At 40.5% G+C, this 24,362-nt stretch overlaps 1 protein-coding gene across 1 annotated transcript in view; it reads right to left on the bottom strand.

The window, feature by feature from the left end:
• The window catches only part of TBC1D22A (TBC1 domain family member 22A), a 735,477-nt gene that overhangs the window by 555,409 nt on the left and 155,706 nt on the right, over positions 1-24,362 (bottom strand). The window contains exon 5 of the mRNA XM_040343645.1: positions 8,872-8,942. Coding sequence (XP_040199579.1) covers positions 8,872-8,942 — 71 coding nt within the window. The remainder of the gene's footprint in view (positions 1-8,871; positions 8,943-24,362) is intronic.

Here is a 24,362-nt window from a genome sequence, read left to right as displayed (position 1 = left end):
ATGTCCATAGGGAGATCCCTGTCATTTACTGTGGTCAACGGGAAAAGAAGTTGGGGGGAAAAAGCTCAACAAGTAGGACATATAAAAATATCAGATCTCGCCTTACACACTCATTTTCAAGAATTACGTCACTTTCCCAGAATGCTGACTTCTTTCGATTTTGTATTTTTCATCTTATGTAGGTGGAAAAAAAAAAAAAAGACAAAATATATATATATATATATATATATATATATATATATATATATATATATATATATATATATATATATATATATATATATATATATATATATATATATATATATATATATATATATATATATATATATATATATATATATATATATATATATATATATATATATATATATATTTTTTGTCTATTGTGTCTTTTTTTTTTTTTTTTTTTACTGCCATGGGAGGATTGCTTTTATACTCAACATAATCAAAGTAATGGCTTGCTGATCATTATTAAATGAAGTCATGTGTCAATGTAGAGATATTTAAAATTTTATGATGTAATGCTTATGCAGGTTTTAGTCTGTCCTTAAGTTTATGAGCTACAAGGTTTTCTTACACTCACAGTGATCTTTGCTTGTCCAGAAAGCATGAAAGGAGTTGTAATTTAAATGATAGCACATAAAATGACAAGCACTTATTCAAATTAAATCAGCAGATGGCACAGGTTTAAGATGGTATCATTATGGGGTATGTCATGGATCGCTTAAATGTAACATTTCAGATCCCTTAAAATGTTAGAAAATGTCAAAAAAAGGCCAGTTTTATCAGTAAAATGTATTTTATTTCTTTTTTTCACTGTTCTATTCAGAAAATAATCTATCAGAACTTTATTTAATTTCAGCCCTCATTGATCTACTTGCCCCGAAAAAATGCTCATTTATATCAGGAGTCATCACAGAAACGTATTTTAATTGTTGCCGAGTCATGCAAGATGGATAACTTCCTGATTTTATGTTCAATTTGTTCTATCTAAACTAGACATGCATTTAAAAGAGAAAAGAGAGATCCACAACAAATTAAAGGAAGAGAATAAAGACATTTATATTCATCTCTGCCCCAAACCTTACGTTAATGGTACAGATATGCCAACTTACACCTACTTAACAAGACAAAACAGAGCACTACTTCAGGTCTTGTGTAGAAATGGAAAGAGCCCAATGGAACATCCACCATAAAGCAACTCTACCATTAAAACAAAGCTTGGCATTGAATACTCAACATCTCTTGCTGCCCGCGCTGTCCATCTCTTCAGTAATGAAGAGAAACCGTAAGCTGAAATCTTGAAGATTCTAATGCCGCGTACACATGACCATTTTTAATGGTCTAGAAAAAACAAGTTTTTTTTCAACCCGATTATTGTTAAACCGGCCTTGCCTACACACAATCGTGAAAAAAAATGCTCTAGCAAAGCGCGGTGACGTACAACACGTACGACGGCACTATAAAAGGGGAAGTTCCATTCGGATTGTGCCAACCCTTGGGGCTGCTTTTGCCGATTTTGTGTTAGTAAAAGACGATTCACGCTTTTCAGTCTGTTACAGTGGGATTAATGTGCTATCTCCATTACGAACGCTAGTTTTACCAGAACAAGCTCTCCCGTCTCATAACTTGCTTCTGAGCATGCGCGTTTTTTTCATCGTCGTTAAAGCCCACACACGACAACGTCAAAAACTAAGTGAAAATTTTGAGCATTTTTCAAAATTTTTAATGCCCATTTTTTTATGTCGTGAAAAATGCTCTGGAGCCCACACACGATTGTTTTAATGACATTTAAAAAAAAAAAAAATTTTTACATCCCGAAAAACGGTTGTGTGTACACGGCATAACATTTCCGGAAGGGTACATAGAGACATAGGGGCCAGCAGATAATCGAATCACTAAACATAAGGAGACCAGAAATCTGAGATTCCTGGAAGACAATATGAAAAAGAGGGGTGTACTGCGCTAATTCAATAAATAGTAAAGCGGCAACTGAAAATAATGGTCAAAGGAAGAGCTGCGCTGTTGCAAGCTAAAATGTGACACTAGTGACAATGAAGTGCTAGATAATTGGCAATTAAAATGATGAAACACCGACTGAGTGAAAAAATAGATCTCTAAAAAGGTCTGTGAGACCTCAATAAGATAACAAGAAGGGGTTAATTCCTAAATTAGGTAGAAACCTGAAAATTATCAAGTGAATAGCAGTCCGTTTGAACAAACCAAAAAAATCCTTAGGAATACCAATAACAATAGCGTCAGAGGTAAAAAAAAATATGAATATATAAAAAAAAATACTAATATAGTGTCCATATAAACTTAAATATCCCCAGTGTTCAATGAATCCAATAGTCCAGGAAAAAGTGCCGACAGGATAGTGCCTCCAAACAATAACACTGCAGCTTACCAGATGGATGTGATCTCTGATTATAGGAGATCAATATGCGCATATGGTCAATATCCCAGCCTGGGGTCTCTATTGGTAGCAAAAAATCCCTCAGTGTAGTTCAATATTGCTCAAACAAACAATGCAGCAATTCAGGATGCACCACATAAAAAAAGGAAGGGACTGTCATAGCGTAAAACCCTCAAATATTTTAATAAGTCACATAAAAATGCACACTTAAATCGAAGAAGTAAGATAAGGCATATAAAATGCAATCGAGCCAGCCAGCTCTTCGATTCAGCAGGGAGTTTGGATCAGTGGCAGTGCTGGCGGGGAGTTGGGAATCCGCCAACCTAGGTGCTCTTCATCAAGGTCATCTGCTGATCTGAGAACTGTAGTGGGGACTTTTAATGGCAACTATAATCACAGGTCGTGTTACTCACTGTGTCTCCAGCTTCACTGTGTCTCCAACTTTGAAGGGGAAACTGGCCAAAAGTTTTTTTGCATGGGGCTTCTGCTGACTAATGCTTTAGCCAAAGAATCCTGCGCATATGCACCAGCTGGAGTGTCGTGTGAGATGCCTGTTGGATAGAATCTCTAATGGCATCCACTGTGAAACATAAGGCTCTAGGCATATTCTCCCAAAATTTGATCTGTGCCAGAGGCAGATCTTTCAGCCCCTGTTTCACCTGGTCCTTTATGACCTGACACATACCAGCCGTCGCCACAGCAGGTTGGGTTACTGCACCCGCCAAGGGAAAAGGAAGTCGTTAATGATTACAACTTTTTCTCAGAATGATCTTTAAATACCTGGGCATTGTCCACCGGACAAGTTAGGCTATTATTTACACAAGAAATAGCTGCATCCACAGAAGGCAGACTTGACTTCTTGGTAAACTTCTACTCCATAGGATAAAGAACTTCAAACTTCCTAGGAGGAAAAAAACGCTTATCTGGGTGTTTCCAGTCTGCGTAAATCAGATTCTCCAATAAAAAATGGATCGGAAAGGCACAAGCAGCCTGCAGGGATTTTAATGAACCCAGAGAGGATTCAGTTAATTCAGCAGAAGGTAATCTGAATGTAGTGCGTACCGCTTCAGCATAACATTGCACCTGTAACTTCAGAACTTGGGAAGCAGAAAAAGGTTACTCTGATATTACTGATCCCTTTGGGTCCTCATCCCCTGATGGGGCCCCATCATCCTCAGATTTCTCTGAAAGGAGATCCAAAACAACAGAAGATCTGCTTCGCTTTTTGTCCTTTTCTGAGGACTTTGTGATCAACGCAGCGACTCTCCTTTCTAAGTTGTTCAGGGCTGTTGCCAAAGTGTCCTCAGTGACTTATGCAGGCACCAGCACCAGAGGAGTGGCTGCTACTCCTGATAGAGGTAATAGCTCATCCTGTCTAGGTGCATCAGGTATTACCGGAGAGGAAGGTACCGAGCAGGCGCAGCTAGAGCCTCCTGTCTCAGGCGGCGGTGCTTTTTTGTCTCTTAGTCCATGAATTTTTTCTCTGGGTAGACATTTTACTAAGCAAAGCTGAGGTACCACAAAAAAATGTACTGTGCTAGTTTAGCAATCTTCATAGAAGAATGCAACTAATAACACACAGGTTCATGCTAGAGTAGGTGTCTATCTATGAGTGCTCAGCCAACCACATGGAGATCTTACGTGCTCTTACACTGCTGTGTCCCATCAAGAAAGCTCCAAGCCAGAGAGGCTCCTTTACTTACATCCTGTATGATCTTGCTCACGGCCCACCCCCTCACATTGCCAAATAGCATAAAGCGCGCCCCCATGACCTAGGGGTAATGGCGGTGCTCAGACACAAGGAAAAGTCCTCCTGACACTTCCCTGAAAAGGAGGGATAGGCATCCGTCCATGGCAGAACTTAGCAGCGGAAGGAGTGTGCTTGTCTGGAGAACTGACACTGTTCTGGAGCATGGTGAGTGAAACTAACCCCTCTACTGCCCCCAGTGGTGGCCGAAATTATAACTACTCCAAAATTAGAAGTTTAAAAACTTAGGACTCTTTCCTGGCTTATCTTTTCCCCGCTGCAGAACCAATCTTCCCCCATCACGGCGGGGTGTGTGTGCCAACCTTCAGGAATATGGGTTCCTACTTTAAGGAGGCCTCTTCCCTGGGTCTTGAAAAAGACTCTGCCAGGACTTTTATCGTAAAGAGCGAAAGTGCTGGACCCTAGAGCAGAGTCCTCCAAAGAAAGAAATTCCAGACGACACCTCGTCCATGAGGCCCAGATACCATCCAGTTTTGGCGTAAAATTTTATGCGTCTTGGATGAACCCGAAAGTGTAGCTTTTATCCTCCCAGGGTTTCTTCGGCAGAGCTTCCTTCGGCAAATCTTACTCGCGTCCAATACCTTAGACACTGGCATAAAACCTGAGGTACTTCCCTTAGGGGAGGGGTTATATGGAGGGGAACTTGTCTTCATTGGTTGTGCCAGTGTCCAATCACCTCTGGTGACCACACAACCCACTATGTAATGAATAGAGGCTCTGTGTCCCATGGTGTACGATAAAGAAATTATGCCTGGATTAAAATCTAAACATTAACAGCGCTTATTGTGAATATTCAATGGTATAATATTTCATATATTGCCGTATTAAAAAAGCTGTGAATATGTGTGGTATTGCATACTACACTTAAAGGTTCACTAAAGTAATTTTTTTTTTTTAGCTAAATAGCTTCCTTTACCTTACTGCAGTCCTGGTTTCATGTCCTCATTGTTCATTTTTGCTTTGAAGTGGCTGTAATTCTGCTGTGATCTCCACACTTCCTGGTTGCCCGTTTCCTTATACCACAGTACTGGGAGCTTTTCACGGTGGTCTAAGCTGTCATTACTATGTGTCTAAAACTTAACAGAACCAATCAGATTCATTTTAAAAACAAAACACTGCCCTGGATTTGTTTGTTTTTGTTCTGTGTCTCTCTCTACTTCACAGAAACATGAAACCAGTTTAAAACCGAAAGTGAAACTAGAGGCACATTATATGATTGATTTTTATCTATTTGTCATCATTTTTAAAAGGAATCAGTTAAAGCGGAGCTCCGGCCACAATTTCACTTTTTAAATATAAATACCCCTGTAATACACAAGCTTAATGTATTCTAGTAAAGTTAGTCTGTAAACTAAGGTCCGTTTTGTTAGGTTGTTACAGCATTTAGACACTTTATAAAATAGAAATTGACTGGGGCCATCTTAAGTGTGTGCATGATGAAGCCAGACTGTATGACTTCCTGGATTTCAGCCTTGCAAATCTAGCACATGATTGGTGCTGCACAAGCAGTGTCATATCAGGTTTCAGCACCTGTGCTGTCCAAGTCACATGATTCTTTGAGACTGGGGAATGCACAGACTCCTGGAAAGTTACACCCACTACATTCCCAGGAGTCTGTGCGGTGTAGGTTAGGAAGCATTAAGCACCTAGGTGCAGGAAGTGGGAAGATTAACTATTCTGCCTAGCAACAACACTTTGAATGCATCTAAAATAAAAAATAAAATAAAAAATCGTAAAGGACTAATGACATTTTTTTAAAACTACTGATGTAATGTTATATTTATGGGTGGAACTCCACTTTAACTTTTATGTCTATACCCTGTAAACAGTCATTTCAGCAAAAAAAAAAAAAATTCCTTTAGTGACCCTTTAATGCTAAACACACAGCACATTGATTGTTAATAGTGGTTGTGCTATAACTTATGCTTCATAGGAGTTTGGGTGAGGCATGGTAGCTTTTTAATACTGCAATATATGAAATATACCATTGAATATTCATAGATATTCACAATAAAACTCTGTTATGTTTAGATTTTAATCCAGGCATATTTTTTAAATGATGAATACATGTTTTATCATATATTTTTTTTTGGATATGTATTATGGCAAAAGTTGTCGCCATTTGTTTGTTTATATCGCAAAAAAAAAAAAACACAGAGGTCAAATACCACCAAAAGAAAGCTCTATTTGTGGTGAAAAAAGGACGTAAATTTTGTTTGGGTACATCGTTACACGACCGCGCCACTGACAGTTAAAGTGACGCAGTGCCGTATCACAAAAAAAGGCCTGGTCATTAAGGGGACAAATTCTTCCAGTCCTTAAATACACCAACATTGGTCATTATTAAAGTGATTGTAAACCTTTGTGTTCTTTAAAAAAAAATAAAAAAACATATCGTACTTGCCTCCACAGTGCAGTTAGTTTTGCACAGTGCGGCCCAATCACCGTCACCTGGGGTCCCCCGGCGGCGCTCGCGGCTTCTCCTCGCATTGGTAAACCCCCTGGGAGAAGCGCTCTCCCTGGGGGTTACCTTGCAGGTGCGCTCTCAAGTCCAGAATTTGCGTCCATAGACACAGAATGCCAACTTGACATCGTCATTGAATTTGATTGACAGCAGCGGGAGCCAATGGCTGCGCTGATATCAATCTATCTAATCAACAGCCGAGAACCCCAGGCAGAGAGGAAGAGCGCGTCTCCGCCAAGGGAACGGAGGGCTCAGGTGAGTAAAACGGGGGGCCGGACAGTGTCAGAAGTATTTTCACCTTAACGCATAGGATGCATTAAGGTGAAAAAACATGAGGGTTTACAACCCCTTTAATGGATGTTGTGAATTTTAGAAAGCTGCTATCCTCAGATGAGTGCATTATCCAATCAGGATAAATACACCAAAATAGAACTCACATGGTCTGTGCCAGAGGACTCCATTACAACACAAGAACTAAGTAGGAAAGTCTGTGCCAGAAGGAACTTCACCTGGGGATGATGCTAGTGCCGACTTCCTGCAAACACTTATGGAGTATAGCCAAAGTGACTTTTAGTGCATCCCAATTGTACACAGACCATTGTTCATGCTCATTCACTAGGAAGGTTTTGTAGTGTGTGCATGTGGTGAATGTATATATGTAATAATGTTTAAGTTCAATTGTAAGTTGTTTGTATATACTGCATTCTTGTTTAGTAAAGCTTATTAATATACTACTGAGGTTTATGCTCAGTTGCTTTTGAGCAAGTAACCCTAAAAGATACAAAGCAAAACATATGTAAAGCATGGGAGCATGAGTCAGCGATCTAAAACAAAATGATAAATACAAATGATGTAGGTAAAATCATATGTAAGGCATATGTAAGGCAACACAGACCACCAAAAATGCCACGGCTCTAAGAAAATGCAAAGCTAAACGCATTTGGCATTTCAGAAATGTTAAATAAAGTATTGGCTTTAAATTGGATGGCAAGTTATTTAGCAATGAGACCAGAGCAGCAAGCTGTTTATGCTGGGCTCCTCTTTACTCTTAGTTAACATCTATGTTTTTTTCTCAATTTGAAAATCCACTAAGCTGCAAACATATTAGCACTCATTAGTGAGAAAAAATTGGAAATTAAACTCCATCTGATGTAAACACTTTGTTTTCCCACTTGATTTTATGCCAAAGAAGAAAAGCCGTCTAAAGCATCTTTCTAGGGAAAGAGGGAAAAAAGCCCAAAAAAAAAAAAAAAAAAACAAGCTAAACACTGATGTGCACAACATAGAATGTTAAACAGAGGTTAAGTGCATCGAGATCCACTGATAAAGTCTCTTTAACATTCTCTGGAGAAAGCAGTCTAAGTGAATCAGTCCAGAGTTCTACAGCTGTTGAAACTGGCAGATAAAACATGCACTAGTTAGAAACCATTACTATTAAAGAAGATGAAAACTGACAATTAATACATTTTGCCAACTGTCTCCGGCACATTCTCCTGCATGTCTTCTAATAAAATAATTTATTCAAGACAAACTTAGACCTATTGCAACAAATACTTTGTACAATGGCAAAAGAGATGATAGTCAAATATAAATGAACAATTACATTACAACATAATGACATGAATAGCTATAATTATATTTTAATAGAATGAAATATTGAAAAATGGAAAAAGGAGAATAATTGTATGTTGCAGTTAGTTATGCAAGCAGGACGATGGCAGTAAAATAGGTCTTTTTTTTGGTGCTTCTCAAAAGAAGTTCACAACAGCAGGGCACAGAAATTGGTTCCCGACCGCCTCACGCCTCTCCTGGGTGAAATTCTGTGTGTGTGTGTGTGTGTGTGTGTGTGTGTGTGTGTGTGTGTGTGTGTGTGTGTGTGTGTGTGTATGTATGTATGTATGTATGTATGTATATGTATATATATATATATATATATATATATATATATATATATATATATATATATATATATATATATATATATATATATATATATAGCTTCGCCCAGGAGAGCCACCAGAGGGCGCATAAGCGCGCCCCCTGCACGGCAGGGAACAGATGTGCGTGGCCGGCGGGCGCCATCGCCGCCGACCATGCGCAATCGCAGACACGAGCGTGAGCACAGGGGTTTGTGTGTGTAAACACACAAATCCCCGTGCCGTCTGAGAAGAGAACAACATTGGGCAGCCAAATCTTCTGGGGCCGAAGCGGTTAACTTACCGAAAGAAGCTTCCATGTTATAGATCTGACAGGTTTTGGAATTCCCGACCAACTTAATTTTCGCAACTCATCTAGAAGAAAATAAATACATATTTAGTATGGTTTCATACATGCATCAGACTATGTTCCTACAGAATCATGTACAAGTTTAAACTGAAACATAAATCAACAAAGGTTTACATTACTAATCGATCACTAAAATATGTTATTGTATAAACAAGGAGAAATTAACCACATACTTCTTTTGGTTAACAAATAGCTTGCATATAAGTACTTGAGCATGGGAAAAGCACCCTCAAAAATTCGTATCATTACCCAGCAGAAACCTACAAACCTTGCCAATAGGTACAAACCACTCGCCCAGATCATCGGTTCTCAAAAAAAAAAAAAAAGAACCACATAACCGTGTCATTCTGACTGGACATTTATTTATGGCTGTGTCCTGTGGTCTTGTACCATTTAAAAAACAATTGATTGCCCAATTTCTACTTGTGTATCAAGACAAAATATTGTTGAATATGATCTGCAAACTTTATCTTTACACACAAGTAGTTGACACCATCTTGATAGTAGTTCTCTTCTGAAACTCAGCAGAGGAGCGCTTAGCCTCTTGCCGGGCCGTATAACTTAGATATACGGCAGCAAAGTGGCATGGCTGCACCGGATCAAATACCTAGCACAATCCCTACAATGTGTGATATATTGGGGGGAAGATTTACTAAGACTGGAGAAGACGGAATGTGGAGCCGCTCTGCACGGCAACCAATCAGATTCTAGATTTCATTTTCAAATTTTTACTGAAAATCTGAAGATAGAATCTGATTGGCTGATGGTGCAGATCCTCCCATAGAGGATACAATGTATACACTAAGATCTCTTACTCTATATACAACATCCTCCCCTCCTCCGCGGATCCTCCGATCTCAGCAGCAGGATAGTGTGTTAGGGACGGGGCTGGAGGCGGTGCGGCCGATAATATCATTAAGAATCTTGCTCCTCCTCAAACCCACCCACCCGAGTCTATGATTTTCCCGGACAAAAAAAGCGTTGGCGCATGCGCCGTGGACCAGCGATCAGCTGTGCTCATGACGTACGAGCACCGGAAGTGACGCGGTCCGATTTTTTCATAGGTCCGAGGTTTTTTTAACAACACCGGCGCAGCCAAATGGAGGCGAAACGCTGTAACTAAGAAGAGAAAGCCCATTATGGCCTATACAGTGGCAAAAAGCTCTCTTTAAAAAAAAAAAAAACACACAGCAAATAAGTGAAGGCCAGACAAACCACAATCCCCTGGTGAGGTGTCCCCCCCCCCCCCCCCCCCCCCGACAGCAGCAATATTAATGCAGTAGAGGGAAAAAGGAGCAGGGAAGGGAGGATAGGAGGACCCCCAAACCCCAGCAATGCTTAGCTGTACCAACCCGCCTAGGCGGGAGGCACTGTACTTACCCGTCCACGCGAGGACCCACTGACGCATTCCTGACAGGCATACAACCGCGTTGGAAGTAGCGGTCAGCCATGTCCACTGTGAGTGAGACAACACCACAGCCCAGTCATATGTAGACTTTGGAGCAGAAAGCTCACCCGCCACCCCAAGAGTCATGGGGTATGTCGTGGCAGACCCAGCCTCTTTGCAAAGGTGTGCTCACCGCTTGCTGGCCAGACTGAGGAGACTACAAGGATCTATATATTCAGCCTGTCTCTCAGCCGAAGGTTGATAGAAGATTCTTTTAAGAAAAAAATAAATAAAATAAAAATGTCCTCAGGGCGCTGGGCCCAAAAGGGATATGTCCTTCTCCTTTGCTAGGCAGAAAGAAACTGAGGCTGCATGCTGCAGGGAGGAGGGTTATGTCCGCAGGGGCCGCCGCCTGGGTGGGGTTGTACAACTCTGTTAAAGTAACATGTGTTTAAATATCTAACATGTTTCTGCCTAGTCCTCTTTTGTGAACAGGAACATAACCCACTTGTCAAGACTTGATAAAGGTGGTGTCCATCCATTGACGATAAGAGAAGCATATTTTTTAGCACTGATCACTGTATTAGTGTCACAAACTATGAGAAGAGAGATAACCGCTCAGATGAACCAGAGAACAAGCTATGAATAAGCACTGAAGCACAGTGCGAAACACGTCAGTTTTTGTCTTGATTTTTTGCTGTGGCATGTTATTTTATTGACCAAATTTTATTAAAAGGAACGTTTTTGGAGTCCGGCTGTCCCAGCTTTTTCTCTTCAATTTTGCGTGTCACAAACTATGGTGAACGGGAGTGAACCACAACTGCGGTTAGCAAAAGATTTCAATGCAGCTCTCTCATGTTATGTGGGATTTCAGTATTGGACCCCAGGCGTCACTCCAATCAGAGCACAGAAGTTTGGGGGTTCTCTACATCAACTCTCTCACACAAAGGAATGCGTTGAGCTACTAAGGGAGGACGTAATAACAACATGCGTCCAATGCTTAGCGTTAAAAGATTATAATGCACATAAAGATTCCAATGCACTTCTATATGCAAGTGATTATCAGTACCGGACCCCAGGCATCACTCCAATCAGAGAACAGGAGTTTAGGGGTTCCCTACATCATATCACTTTAACATAAAGGAATGCATTAGGCCACTAAGGGTGCAGGTATGAAATACCTTCAATTCTTAGTATAGAAAATTTAAGGTGAACATGTTCAGTAACTTAGGGCATGGGCCCAAAAACAATAACTTATGTCGAGCACGTAGTAAATAAGAATAGTGTGGGCAACTGATAGTTGCGTAAGAGGAAAATATAGCTCAGCTAAATAGAAAGTATAGGTTCCTTGAAGATACTTCACAGCAAGAAACTGAGGACACAACAGACAATCCCAAGTAGTATGTTAATTCTAAGTAAGCCAGAGTCAATTAACGCAATTGATTAAAAGTTATATATGTAGTAAGTAATACTAGGCACTACACATGAAACAACTGCTACTTATCCGTTTGCAGGACTTGAGTCTTGCTGTATGTTAGCAGTCGTAGGTTTCCGTAGTGTAGGGTGGCAGGAAGGAAGCTATCTTTAAGGTGTCCAGTAGTTGTAGCGTGGCCGGCTATGGCTGACAATAATAGAATGGCGTGTGTAATACACGCTGTTCTGTTTATACCTGAGAGGCATATGTGCGGAATACAGCGCTGATTGCGCTCGGCACTTCCACGTTCCAAGCTGGAATGTACGCGGCGCCGGGCGAAGATGTCATCATGCGGTCGCCGTATGCGCTCCAACGTGGAACTCAATACGGCAAACAGCGCCGTTGACACACTGGTCCTCAAAAAGTGTCAGTGTCCGATTTGTCCACCACAATATCGAAGTCCCACTATAAGTCGCTGTTGGCTCGTTAGGGAGCCTGGAGGAGCCCCGGGAAGCCATGCTTATGGAAGCGACGTCTCAGGAAGGATAGCGGACCAGATGAGAAGACAAGACTACATGCTCGGAGCGCCCAGCTTCTTCTGGAGGCCTCTACAATATCGGCACCAGATAAGCGTTTTTATCCTTTTAAACCTTGTGAGTGTTATTAATCCATTGTTATTAAAGCATTTTATGTAGGAAGAAGAAAGTGGCAGCACACAGGAACAAGAGGTTTGCTTAGAAAAAGTATTATTGTCACATGCCAGACAGACAATATAGAACCAAGGTTAACGTTTCAATCGGGTATACCGTGCTTGTTGTGAAACGTTAACCTTGGTCCTGCATGGTCTGTCTGGCATGCGACAAAAAATACTTTTTCTAAGCAAACTTCTCGTTCCTGTGTGCTGCCACTTTCTTCTTTCTACATATTTCAGCAATGGTGGTAACCCGGGGGAAGCACCTGGAGAGATATTGCACCTCGATGGTCTGAGCAGTGCTTGTTTTGTATTAAAGCATTTTAACCGGGATACTACTCAGCCGGCGCTTCTTTCCCTTTGTTCTTTTCTCCCATTGAATAACACAGAGTCGTACACAACTCTGAGGATAGCAGCCGCAGGTGGCACCCCAAACCTCCTCCCTCTGCCTTTACATTTTGTTCTACAGGATTAGAGACCTACCTTGGACTACCCCTTTGGACCATATAATCTCGGTGCGCCGGATTATCTCTCTTTTACTCCATGCCCATGTATACTGAATTATTTGTTTGAATTATACTTTATGTTATTACTTTAAAAGTTTTAAGGCTTGGCATCTAATTTTCCTGGCACAATGAGTTTTAACAATTTAACACGGGCTCACATTATTTACCCCCTTTCATTCTTCAAAGGGAACATTCACTTTGATAAGTAAACAGTCTCTATTCATTAGAAAAATATAAACCCCAGTGTATTGTGGACTGCACAAAACAAACATAATTTAAAAGAGTAAACATTAATGGAGGTGCACTGAAGGATTATCATATCTATCAAAGTGAGGGGTAATTTCCTTTTTGGGACAAAAACAGCAAAATGAATAAAAAAATAAAAAAAATCAAATCAACAATGAAAGAAAATATGGTTTAAAAAAATCTGGGTACCCACAAACTTATTGTTAAGCCAATTTGATAAGCAAGTTGCATACCTGCAGTATAATTTATATACATACAGTATATATCAAATATTTTTGAGAGATGCTTCCTTTTAAATTACAAATGTATGTTTATATCCAGAAGTTTATCTGACAGCTTAATTCCTAAATGCTTTTCATTTCCTGGCAACGATTTTAGAGTCTACAGAAATCCTAATACAACTGCCCAACGATTCAAAAAGGGCTACAATTACAGGAAAAAAATATTTGCAATCATATCTCCGTAAGAGTTTCCAAAGATATAAAATTTCATGAAAATGCTGCAAAATGGATGTAGAAGAGAAAGAGCCGAGCTCAATATGCTAAAGCAGTTTAATAGCAGGCAGAAAAAAAAAAAGCTCTATGCTCAGCTATATCCTAAACGGCATTGCAGGCCTTATTTATATTTTTCATAGCCGCTAGAAGGCAACATATTTTATAGTGCATTGTGCAAACTGCTCTTATTTATGTTCTATGATTCTCATTCAGCAGCAGTATGACTTTTACTACATCTACCTGCATGCTTCTATAAATAAAGTTCCCATATTTACAGTTCAAATTATTTGCATTAATTGAGAACCCTAGTCATCGGCAACAACTCCTTATCAACTAACTGCAGGACTTTAAGAGCGAGCATTATGCTGTAAAATAGGCAATTATATAGTCATTTTGTCTTGCAAAGAATTTTATACTGGGTCAATAATGCCCTTATACTCAAATAGCTCTAAAGAATGCACAATTCTGATCACCACCTCGTGGGCTTTGAACCAAGGAACTTAGGTTCAAGAACACGCTAATGTTACAATAAACAACTCAGTCAGGCCTCATTCCCATGCTGCATGTACTAAATGACTATTTCCTTAGCACAGGAATGAACAGCCTTAACCAAAGGTGCAAGAATAAATAAAATTTTGAAATAACATGTTCAAGAAATTGATTTATTATTTGCATTTACCATAGTATCAAATACAGTATATATAAATATAAGCTTAAAAAAAAAAAAAAATGTGCGATGCCCAAAGTATTCAGATATACATTTTCATTGTGACATGCAAAAAAGACAGCTGTAATCTGATTGGTTGTTATAACCAACATAGCAATTTTTCCTTTTTCAATTATTTTATAATTTGGATGCACTGCCCCGATGTAAAAACAAATCTTAAAATCTAAAAATATTTAATGGTTTTGGAAAATACAGTACATCACCAGATTTTACTGGTAAAACTCAGCCACTTACAAAAAAATGCTCTAAGGAATGCTTTCACCAATAATGTAAATACAAAAGATGCATCTCTATGCTGTGGTGGGGCGGCAGCTGACACACATAAGTAATATACCAAATATAAATAACCTTAAAGCGGAGCTCCACCAAGAATTTTTTATTTTATTTTTTTAAATGCTGCAACAAAAATTGTTTGTTTTTTTATACATACCTGAAGTGCCTGTTGCTAGGCAGATCGTCCTAATCTGTCACTTCCTGATCCGCGGTCCGTCTTCTTTCTTCTGTTCCTTGGCTGCCTCCTGTGGAATGGTGGAGGGGTGTCTTCTGGGACCTTGTGTGTGTCCCAGGAGACATCCTCCATTCACGTTGTGCCGCCCAGCTCGCGCATTCACAGTAGGGAATCGGGCGGTGAAGCCGCAAGGTTTTACTTCCTGATTCCCTCACCAAGGATGGCAGCGGGGCAGCCGAGACCCGAGCGTTTGCTCAGCTTCGGCTGCCGTTATCGCAAGTCAGCAGCTACAGTGTTAGTAGCTGCTGACTTTTAATTATTTTTTTTTCTAACCGGACCTCAGTTTTAAGAAAAAAGTGTGCAGTGGCAAAAGTAAATGAACAGTGATGAGATGATAAATCGTCAGGCCACTGTCCGATATGGGTCAGCAGTGGCACCCTTTGTCAACGTTTTAGGATTAATGTTGGCTTTTAACATACAATTCTAATAAATATTGCACTATGGAGACCTCATCTGGCTCCCGGTGAGCTTTATTTACTGCAGCTACGTCTGGATCAATGGTGGGAGTTGCTGAACAGCATTCCCCACAACAGATGGTGGATCTACACTGAGTGCGTATTTGCTGCTGTAACGCCAGCCAGCTTTCCGGCGAGTGTCCATTTCACAGGGGTGCAGTAGATGATTCTGGAGCACTGTACTGGATCACCTCTTAAAGGGGTGGTTCCCCCGAAATTCATTTTTTTTTTAAAAATCCTTTCTACCGCTTAGTACATGTACAATAATGTACTCACCCGTCCCAGGAATCTAGGCACCAGCATTCTTAATTCATCAGAAAGTAAACTTTATAAAATACAGCGATGGACGTTTCCATCTTAGCTCCTGGCATTCTGAAGCCCTATGCTGGAAAGAAATAGACACGCCCAGCCCCACTCAGACAGACCAGGAAGTGCCTGCTTCACAGACCATAAAGAAAGGTAAACAAACATTTTAAAAAAAATTGTTTGGCGAACGGTTTTTAGGCTCACTGTGCCCTTGTGTTTAAGGTTAAGTTGTTAGATAGGTGGAACCTCCACTTTAACTTTTCAAGTCACCACTAGGGATGAGCCGAACACCCCCCGGGTTCGGTTTGCACCAGAAAAAGGCAAAAAATGTGTTCGAACACGCGACCACCATTAACGTCTATGGGACACGAACATGAAAATTCAAGTGTGCTAATTTGAAAGGTTAATATGCAAGTTATTGTCATAAAAAGTGTTTGGAGACCCAGGTCCTGCCCCAGGGGACAAGCATCAATGCAAAAAAAAAAGTTTTAAAAATGGCAGATTTTTTCGGGAGCAGTGATTTTAATAACAAGTTGTCTCTTACTGCTGTACTTATTATTGCCATGGTGCAAAATGTAGCACATTTTGGCAAACTCAATTTTGTTGTATGGTCGTCACATTCACAGTTTTATTTTCTATACAAAGCTGTTTCTATTTCAGCAAACCAATTTGGTTGACACTACACACCGGGGGATAATTTACTAAAGGCAAACAGGCTTTACACTTTGCAAGGAAATGTTTGCATTTAGTTAATGAGGCAAAGCTCTGCTGACATCTATTATCCAATCATATGCAAGAAAAAATACTTATGTACTGTATTTGATTGGGTATTCTTTGCAAAGTGAATTTTCATCACATTCACTAAGCGAAGGTAAAATTTCCATTCAAAATGAAAAGACAATTTGCCTTTAGTAAATTAATCCCATTACATTATTGTTTACAAGAACATTTAGTCAAGTTTAAAGTGGTATAAAACCCAAAAACAAAAATGTAATCTACTGCTGTTTTTCGATACTTAGATGTAGCAGTTGAATTCGTTATTTAGACCTTGTTTTCTTTATTTTACCTGGTGCTCTAGCCAGTGACACAATTCCTATCTTAAGAAGTTATCATTCTGAATGACTTGGGCTCTTTTCAGACAGGTGGACCAATCAGGTCCGCCTGTCATTTTTTTTAAGGGCCTGATCGGCCCTTCCATTGCAGACATCTGTCTGTTTGCAACCGTTGACATCCAAGCCAAAAACAGATGGATGGGGGATCGGATAGCAATTGGATGTAAACAAATGGGCGGGCTCTGACTTATGCAGAGCAGACATGGACCAGTCACCGGCCTGCTCTGTGGGGATCAGCAGACAAAACTCCCGCTAAACAGGTGGATCTGTTGGCGGAGTCCACCTGTCTGAAAGAGCCCTTAGTAATGCAGACACCTTTGGAAAGCAGCGCTGCCAGTCTGGGGAGAGGGTACTGAAAGATTAGCAGATTTAGATGGACTTGAATACCAAATATAAACAAATTCCTGCTAAAACCTTATAAGCAGTTACAGCAAACAAAACAGTTTTGTTTTTTTGGCATAAACGCTTTACATAAATGAATAAACTCTGATCATTGTAAGTACCATTGTCAGTGTTAAAGCGGGAGTTCACCCTAAAAAAAAATGCAACATTAGATTCATGCTCATTTTGTCAAGGGGAATTGGGTAGTTTTTTTAAAAACGAACGAGTACTTACCGTTTTAGAAAGCGATCTTCTCCGCCGCTTCCAGGTATGGTCTTTGGGACTGGGCGTTCCTATTTGATTGACAGTCTTCCGACAGGCTTCCGACGGTCGCATCTATCGCGTCACGAGTAGCCGAAAGAAGCCAAACGTCGGCGCGGCTCTATACAGCGCCTGCGCACCGACGTTCGGCTACTTTCGGAAAATCGTGACGCGATAGATGCGACCGTCGGAAGCCTGTCAAAAGACTGTCAATCAAATAGGAACGCCCAGTCCTGCAGCCCATAGCCGGAAGCAGCGGAGAAGATGTATCTCTAAAACGGTAAGTACGGCTTTGATTTTAAAAATACTACTCGATTCCCCTTGACAAAATGAGCATGAACCTAATGTTAAAAATTCTCATTTTCGGATGAACCTCCACTTTAAGAAGTTTGTCCCAATCTCCAACTGCTACTTAGTCTGAACAGCTTGGTCTGTTGGCCCACGATCACATTGGTACGCTTTGAGATGCTAAGTTGCCGGCAATGTCTCCAACTTTGCAGAGCCACACCGATAACAAAGTAGTTCCTGTACTACTTTTGGTGACTTTGGGGGTGATTTAAATAGACATCTGTACATGAACCCACACAGATGTCTGTCAAATCATCCCCAAAGTCAAACTGCATTGCCGGTTTGAAATCTTCAGCTGAACTTGCACGATTTCAAACCTGCCCTCAATGTGAACCTGGGCTTAAAGTAAGTTGAAAAAATAGCAGACTTACTAGCAGGATCACCAGGTGAAAATAAAGGAAAAAGCCTACAAAAAGGTAAACGAATGAAGCCACCACATCTAAGACATTATAAACTGCAATTTAATACATTTTTGTTTTTGGGTTTAATACTGCTTTAGTTAATCACTAAATTGTATGCCTACAAAAATCTCAAATGGTCTATTACTAATTTACAACTTTAATGAACATTTTCTGCAAAAAGTAATGATTGTATCTTCTAATACATTTGTTTCTGTTGACATACTAATCTATAAGACCTAAAACAACCATATAAAACAAACATTTTTGTTAAATATTTAATGTGCCTGAGACTTCTGCATGGTACTGTAGATGTTATAACCCCAGTTAAGTAAATTGATTCCCAGATATGTGATAGAGTATTGATGGAAAAAATCACTGCAATTACCTATGGTGATCTCTTCCCTTATATGCCAAAAGCACCCATGAATTATCCTGTCTCACAAAGCCAGCATGGATGTCATAGTGATATGTAGATATTTACGTGGAAACTACTCTAGAGGAAAATAAAGGATTATAAACATGACATACTAGTCAGCTACTCAAAAATAAATAGCCAACATTCAACATAACAACCTGGAAAAAAACGATTGCCATCAACTGACATTTTTGCTATAAAATAAGTCTAATCCACCCAAGTGTTAGAAATATCAGAAATGATTTAAAGTTCGTCGACAGTCAAAATGTAAAGTAATATATTCATTTACACAATATTTCAATTATTGTTAGCCTACTTATATTAATCTGAATGATCAATAAATTGGTGTTCTTACTTTGGGGGGATCCCCACACATTTTCTTCCTGGAATTCTGTGACGTGATTGTAATGCCTTGCATGTAGGAACTGCTGTGTCACAAAATTCACAGAGCCTGCCCTCTGACCTACACGTGTGCTAAGCAGCGGGGTTTCAAGAGTCTAAGCCAGTTCAGGAATCATTGCTTGCAGGCTAGGTACCATGGGATATGTAGTCCTTAGACATTGAAAATATACAGTAGAGGAGAAGCTGCAAAGCATGCAAGACAGTTGTGGAAAGAGATGACCAGCAGACAGGAAGCACTCACACATAAAAGTAATCTTATACTGGAATGCCCTCTGCAGCGGCGCTTTGTGGGCGCCTTTAACCCTTTATTCGGCCACTAGTGGGCGTTAAAAGGTAGTTTTAGCGACGCTTTACCAGCATTTTTCGGGCGCTGGCAGTGTGAAAGGGCTCTAAATTAGCTAAAGATAAAAAAAGGAACAAAAAAGGGGAGGGGGATTTACTCCAAAGATAAAGCGATTATTCTGCCACTTTATAAAACTATGGTATGGACGCATCTGGAGAATTCCGTCCAGAGAAGAGCAACTAAATTAATGAGAGGTAATATCGCATCATTGCGTTACTTCCGCCCAACCAAAATACCCCCGGGAATCGTGCACCAGGACGCCAACAAGGGACTTTATATAATCGCCCGCTACATACGCTGGGTGCCAGGACTATCATGGCACCCAGAACTTTAAAAAACAGGAAAAAAACAATACAATATTTAAAATAAAGAACAATTTTAATCAACATACAATTTGCATTTCACAGACTCTCCGCGACACAGAACCCTCCCCCCCCCCCCTCACAGATTCCTCTCCATCACAGATCCCCCCCCCAAAGATTCCCCCCACATTAGGCCCCCCCATCACAAACGTCTCTCCATCACAAAGACCCCAATAACTGATCCCCATCACAAAGCCCCCCAACACAAACTCCTCTATATCACAAAGTCCCCAATAACAGACCCCCCACCACAAACACCTCTCCATCAAAAAGCCCCCATAATAGATCCTCCCCATCATAAAGTCCAAACCTGCCTTTTGTCCGGACCTGTCATGGTTTTCATCTTGTGTGATGAAAGGGTAGCAGAGGGGAGGGAAAATGCTGCGATATTAAAGGGGCAGTCCGCGGGCCGGGTAAATCACACTTGTGGGCCGCATACGGCCCGCGGGCCGTAGTTTGAGGACCTCTGCACTACACCATAGCAGGAGACCTGCAAATAACTACAAGTTGGTGAAAGTGACGTATTTATTTTGGATCCTTCCAAATTTGCTATTTTTATACCACAATTTATTTTATTTAAAAAATATAAAGTGGCATACAGGTAAAGTGTCAAGTACAGGGTGTGATAGATATTCAGAGAATAACTAAGACAACAATGTCACAATACACAACATGAAATAGTATAAGTAGTTAAACTTATATGACTGCAAAACCGTTCTGTGCAATATCTGCAATTGTCAAAAAATACCCTGTCATAGAAATATTAAGTAATCCGATGAGACCTAAGTGCTCAATTACACATTTGGTATGTGACTGCTTGGTGACCATTATTCCCATGCGGACAACAATAAAAGTGTAATGCTTCAAATACTGTTTCCTATTATCAAAGAGCAATTTGTTCCAGCGATTGTCTGGAATTAACCAAGCAGATATGGTGAGAATTAAGGACTAAATCAGAGGCACCGTATACCTTCTAGGTTTTGTAAATCTCCCCCTCAGTCTCCATGCACACTGGACTTTTGTACACATTTTAAGTGTGTTTAGCGTTGTTTCTCCCAGAAAGCTCCAATCAAGAATGCAGAGTTTTTTTTCCCTGCCTCTCAACACTGATCTTAAAATATGCTTCTAAATATCCTAATGTACATGGACACAAAAGAAAACATTCAGTTGCGTCTACAGCAAAAACTTTAAACTCCTGTAGAAGCAGCGTTTTTTTAAGCCAGTGTGCATAGACCCTAATAGAGAAAGGATAGAGTAAAAATATCCTCAAAAAAGCTCATCAGAGAGCTAAAACTCATACAAGAGAATCATCGATTAGCTAAAGGTGAGTCACAAACAACTAAAGTTATCACTAGAATCTTACAACAAGGACAGGTTCACAATATACTAGTGTCTCCTGATAAGCAATGACATTGTAAAGAAATATATCAGAGAGAAACCAGAGCAAGTTTTCAAACAGGCAACCTCAGTCGAAGATCTGATAACACAGAGCCATTATACAGAGGGGAAAAAGGGAGATCCCTGTGCAAAAAGTGATACCCTGTGGGTCATGCAATTAAAGTCAATGGGTTAAAAAAGAAGAAGAAACACGTGACTCCCCAGTGGATGTTTACAGATACGAAAACACTATGCAAATTGCCAGACAACAGGAGTTGTATAGTTAATGACATGTACATCGCATTACTAACTTACATACCTGACATATGAGCATGGATGTTACAGCACTTCCTAAAACTGAAAACCAAGCTGATAATATTCTCCCACCCCCGGCCTGTGCCCCTCTCCATGACTTTTCCCATCAATAATGCAACCATCAATTCCTCCCCTCAGGGTACTAAATGTAATCCTAGACTCTGACCTGTCCTTTCTACCCCAAAGCCAATAGTCAAAAGCTTGTAGACGTCAACTCTATAACATCTCAAAAATTTGCGCCTTTTTGACGAATGAAACCACCAAGCTCCTCATTCATTCCCTTGTTAACTCTCGTCTTGACTATTGCAACTTCCTTCGCATAGGCCTACCTCTTCTTAGGCTATCCCCTCCTCAGTCCATCATGAATGCTGCTGCCAGACTCATCTACCTTACCAACAGCTCAGTGACTGCGGCTCCTCTCCGCCAATCCCTACACTGGTTTCCGTTCACCGAGCGAATTAAAGTCAAAATACTAACATACAAAGCCATTCACAACTCTGCCCCAAGCTACAGCTCCAATCTAGTCTCTAAATACCACCCAAACCATCTTCTCTGCTCCTCCCAAGACCTCCTGCCCTCAAGCTCCCTTGTCTCCTCCTCAGATGCTTGTCTTCAGGACTTCTCCAGAGCCTCTCCCGTCCTCTGGAACTCTATACCTCAATCTGTCCGGATATCTACTACTCTGGCAGCCTTTAGGCTGGGGATAAGCAATTAGCGGACCTCCAGCTGTTGCAGAACTACAATTCCCATGAGGCATAGCAAGACTCTGACAGCCACAAGCATGACACCAGAGTCAGAAGCATGATGGGACTTGTAGTTTTGCAACAGCTGGAGGTCCGCTAATTGCATATCCCTGCTTTAGGCGATCCCTGAAAACCTATCTCTTCAGGGAAGCCTTTTACGGCACCAACTAATGTTTTATTACAGTACTTCCATCAGCTCATATTCCACAGTTACAACCTTTGTACCACTTGCCCCACCCTATTAGATTGTAAGATGAGCAGGGCCCTTTAACCCCCTTATATTTTAGCCATTTCTTTTAGCTGTTCTTTTTTTTATGTTGTTATTTTTCTGCATCTGTAATAGCCATAATAGTGGAGGGAATATTAAAAAATCCCTTCTGATATCAGAACCAAGATGAATACATTATCTTAACCACTTGCTTACTGGGCACATAAACCCCCTTCGTTCCCAGGCGAAATTTCAGCTTACGGCACTGCGTCGCTTTAACTGACATTTGCGTGGTCGTGCGACGTGGCTCCTAAACAAAATTGACGTATTTTTTCCCCACAAATAGAGCTTTATTTTGGTGGTATTTGATCACCTCTGTGGTTTTTATTTTTTGCGCTATAAACAAAAAAAAGAGCGACAATTTAAAAAAAAAATATATATATATATATATATATATATATATATATATATATATATATATATATATATATATATATATATATATATATATATATATATATATATATATATATATATATATATATATATATATATTTTTTTTTTTTTTACTTGTTGCTATAATAAATATCCCATTTTTTTTTTTTTTTTTTTTATATTTTTTTTTCTCAGTTAAGGCCGATACGTATTTTTCGACGTATTTTTGTTAAAAAAAAAAAAATTACAATAAGCGACTGGTTTGCGCAAAAGTTATAGCGCCTACAAAATAGGGGACAGAATTATGATTTTTTTTTTTACTAGTAATGGCGGCGATCTGCAATTTATTATTGGGACTGCGATATTGCGACGGACGTATCGGACACTTTTGACACAAATTTGGCGCCATTCACATTTATACAGCGATTAGTGCTATAAAAATGCACTAATTACTGTATAAATGTGACTGGCAGTGAAGGGGTTAACACTAGGGGGTGAGAAAGGGGTTAAATGTGTATCCTGGGTGTGTTCTAACTGTGTGGGGGGAGGGGGGTGATTGGGGGAGGTGACCGATGCTGTGTCTCTATGTACAAGAGACACAGATCGGTCTCCTCTCCTCTGACAGCACGTGGAGCTCTGTGTTTACACACAGAGCTCCAAGTCCCTGCTGTCTTACCGACGATCGCGTGTACCCGGCGGACATCACGGCCGCCAGGTACACGCATCGGCTTCCCAGCTATGCGCCGGGACAGTGTTTACCCTCTGCGCGCCCCCCAGTGGCGCACGCGGGTAATGCTTTTAAATGACACCCAAAGACGTCCAGTTGGCACTTGAGAGCCGCGCTGTTGACGTCTTTTGTCAATAGCGCGGGTCTCAAGTGGTTAAAGCAACATTTTAGGCCTTAATGAAACATTAAGATTGAAATCCTTTTTTATAGTATAACTAGCTGAATACCCGGCGTTGCCCGGTCTCGTCATCTGTGATAGACTGAACACTAACTCACTGCTGGTAAACTGAATCAGTGTTCCGACTATCATGGACGAGGAGGAAGCGGGGCTTTGTCACACTGGATGGCCGCCGACTGCAGTTAAGACTGCACAACACAGTGGGAGATCAGGTACATAAGACATGCAGATGGGCACAGTGAGGCATAGATGGGCATTGTTGACCCTTATTTTCAATTACAGTAGCTGCATTTCCCACCCTAGGCCTATACCCGAGTCAATACATTTTCCCATTTTATTTTATTTTTTGTGGCAAAATTAGGTGCCTCGGCTTATATTCCGGTCGGCTTATACTCGAGTATATACGGTATATGTCGAATGCAACTCTGTAAACACTCTATATGGCCTCATGTTTGCCTGCACAGGATGCAGAGGTGTTCTGTACATCCTCGTGCAGGCAGCCACATTTATGTAAGTTGCAAGGAAACAGTCGCTGCTCCCAATGAAACATTTGTGTGGGTGCAGGTGCATATACCTCAACACAGACAGTCTACATTTGGGGACACACTGTTAGACAGGTTAATTGGTTGTTCTGCAGGCTGGTCGGTAAGGAGGCATGGTTTTTCCCTGGGCATTCCCCAGGT

Source organism: Rana temporaria, chromosome 3 (genome assembly GCF_905171775.1).
Source record: "Rana temporaria chromosome 3, aRanTem1.1, whole genome shotgun sequence".
NCBI classification, from domain to species: domain Eukaryota; kingdom Metazoa; phylum Chordata; class Amphibia; order Anura; family Ranidae; genus Rana; species Rana temporaria.
Note: the sequence above shows the minus strand (reverse complement) of the source record. Positions and strands in the feature narration are given on the sequence as shown.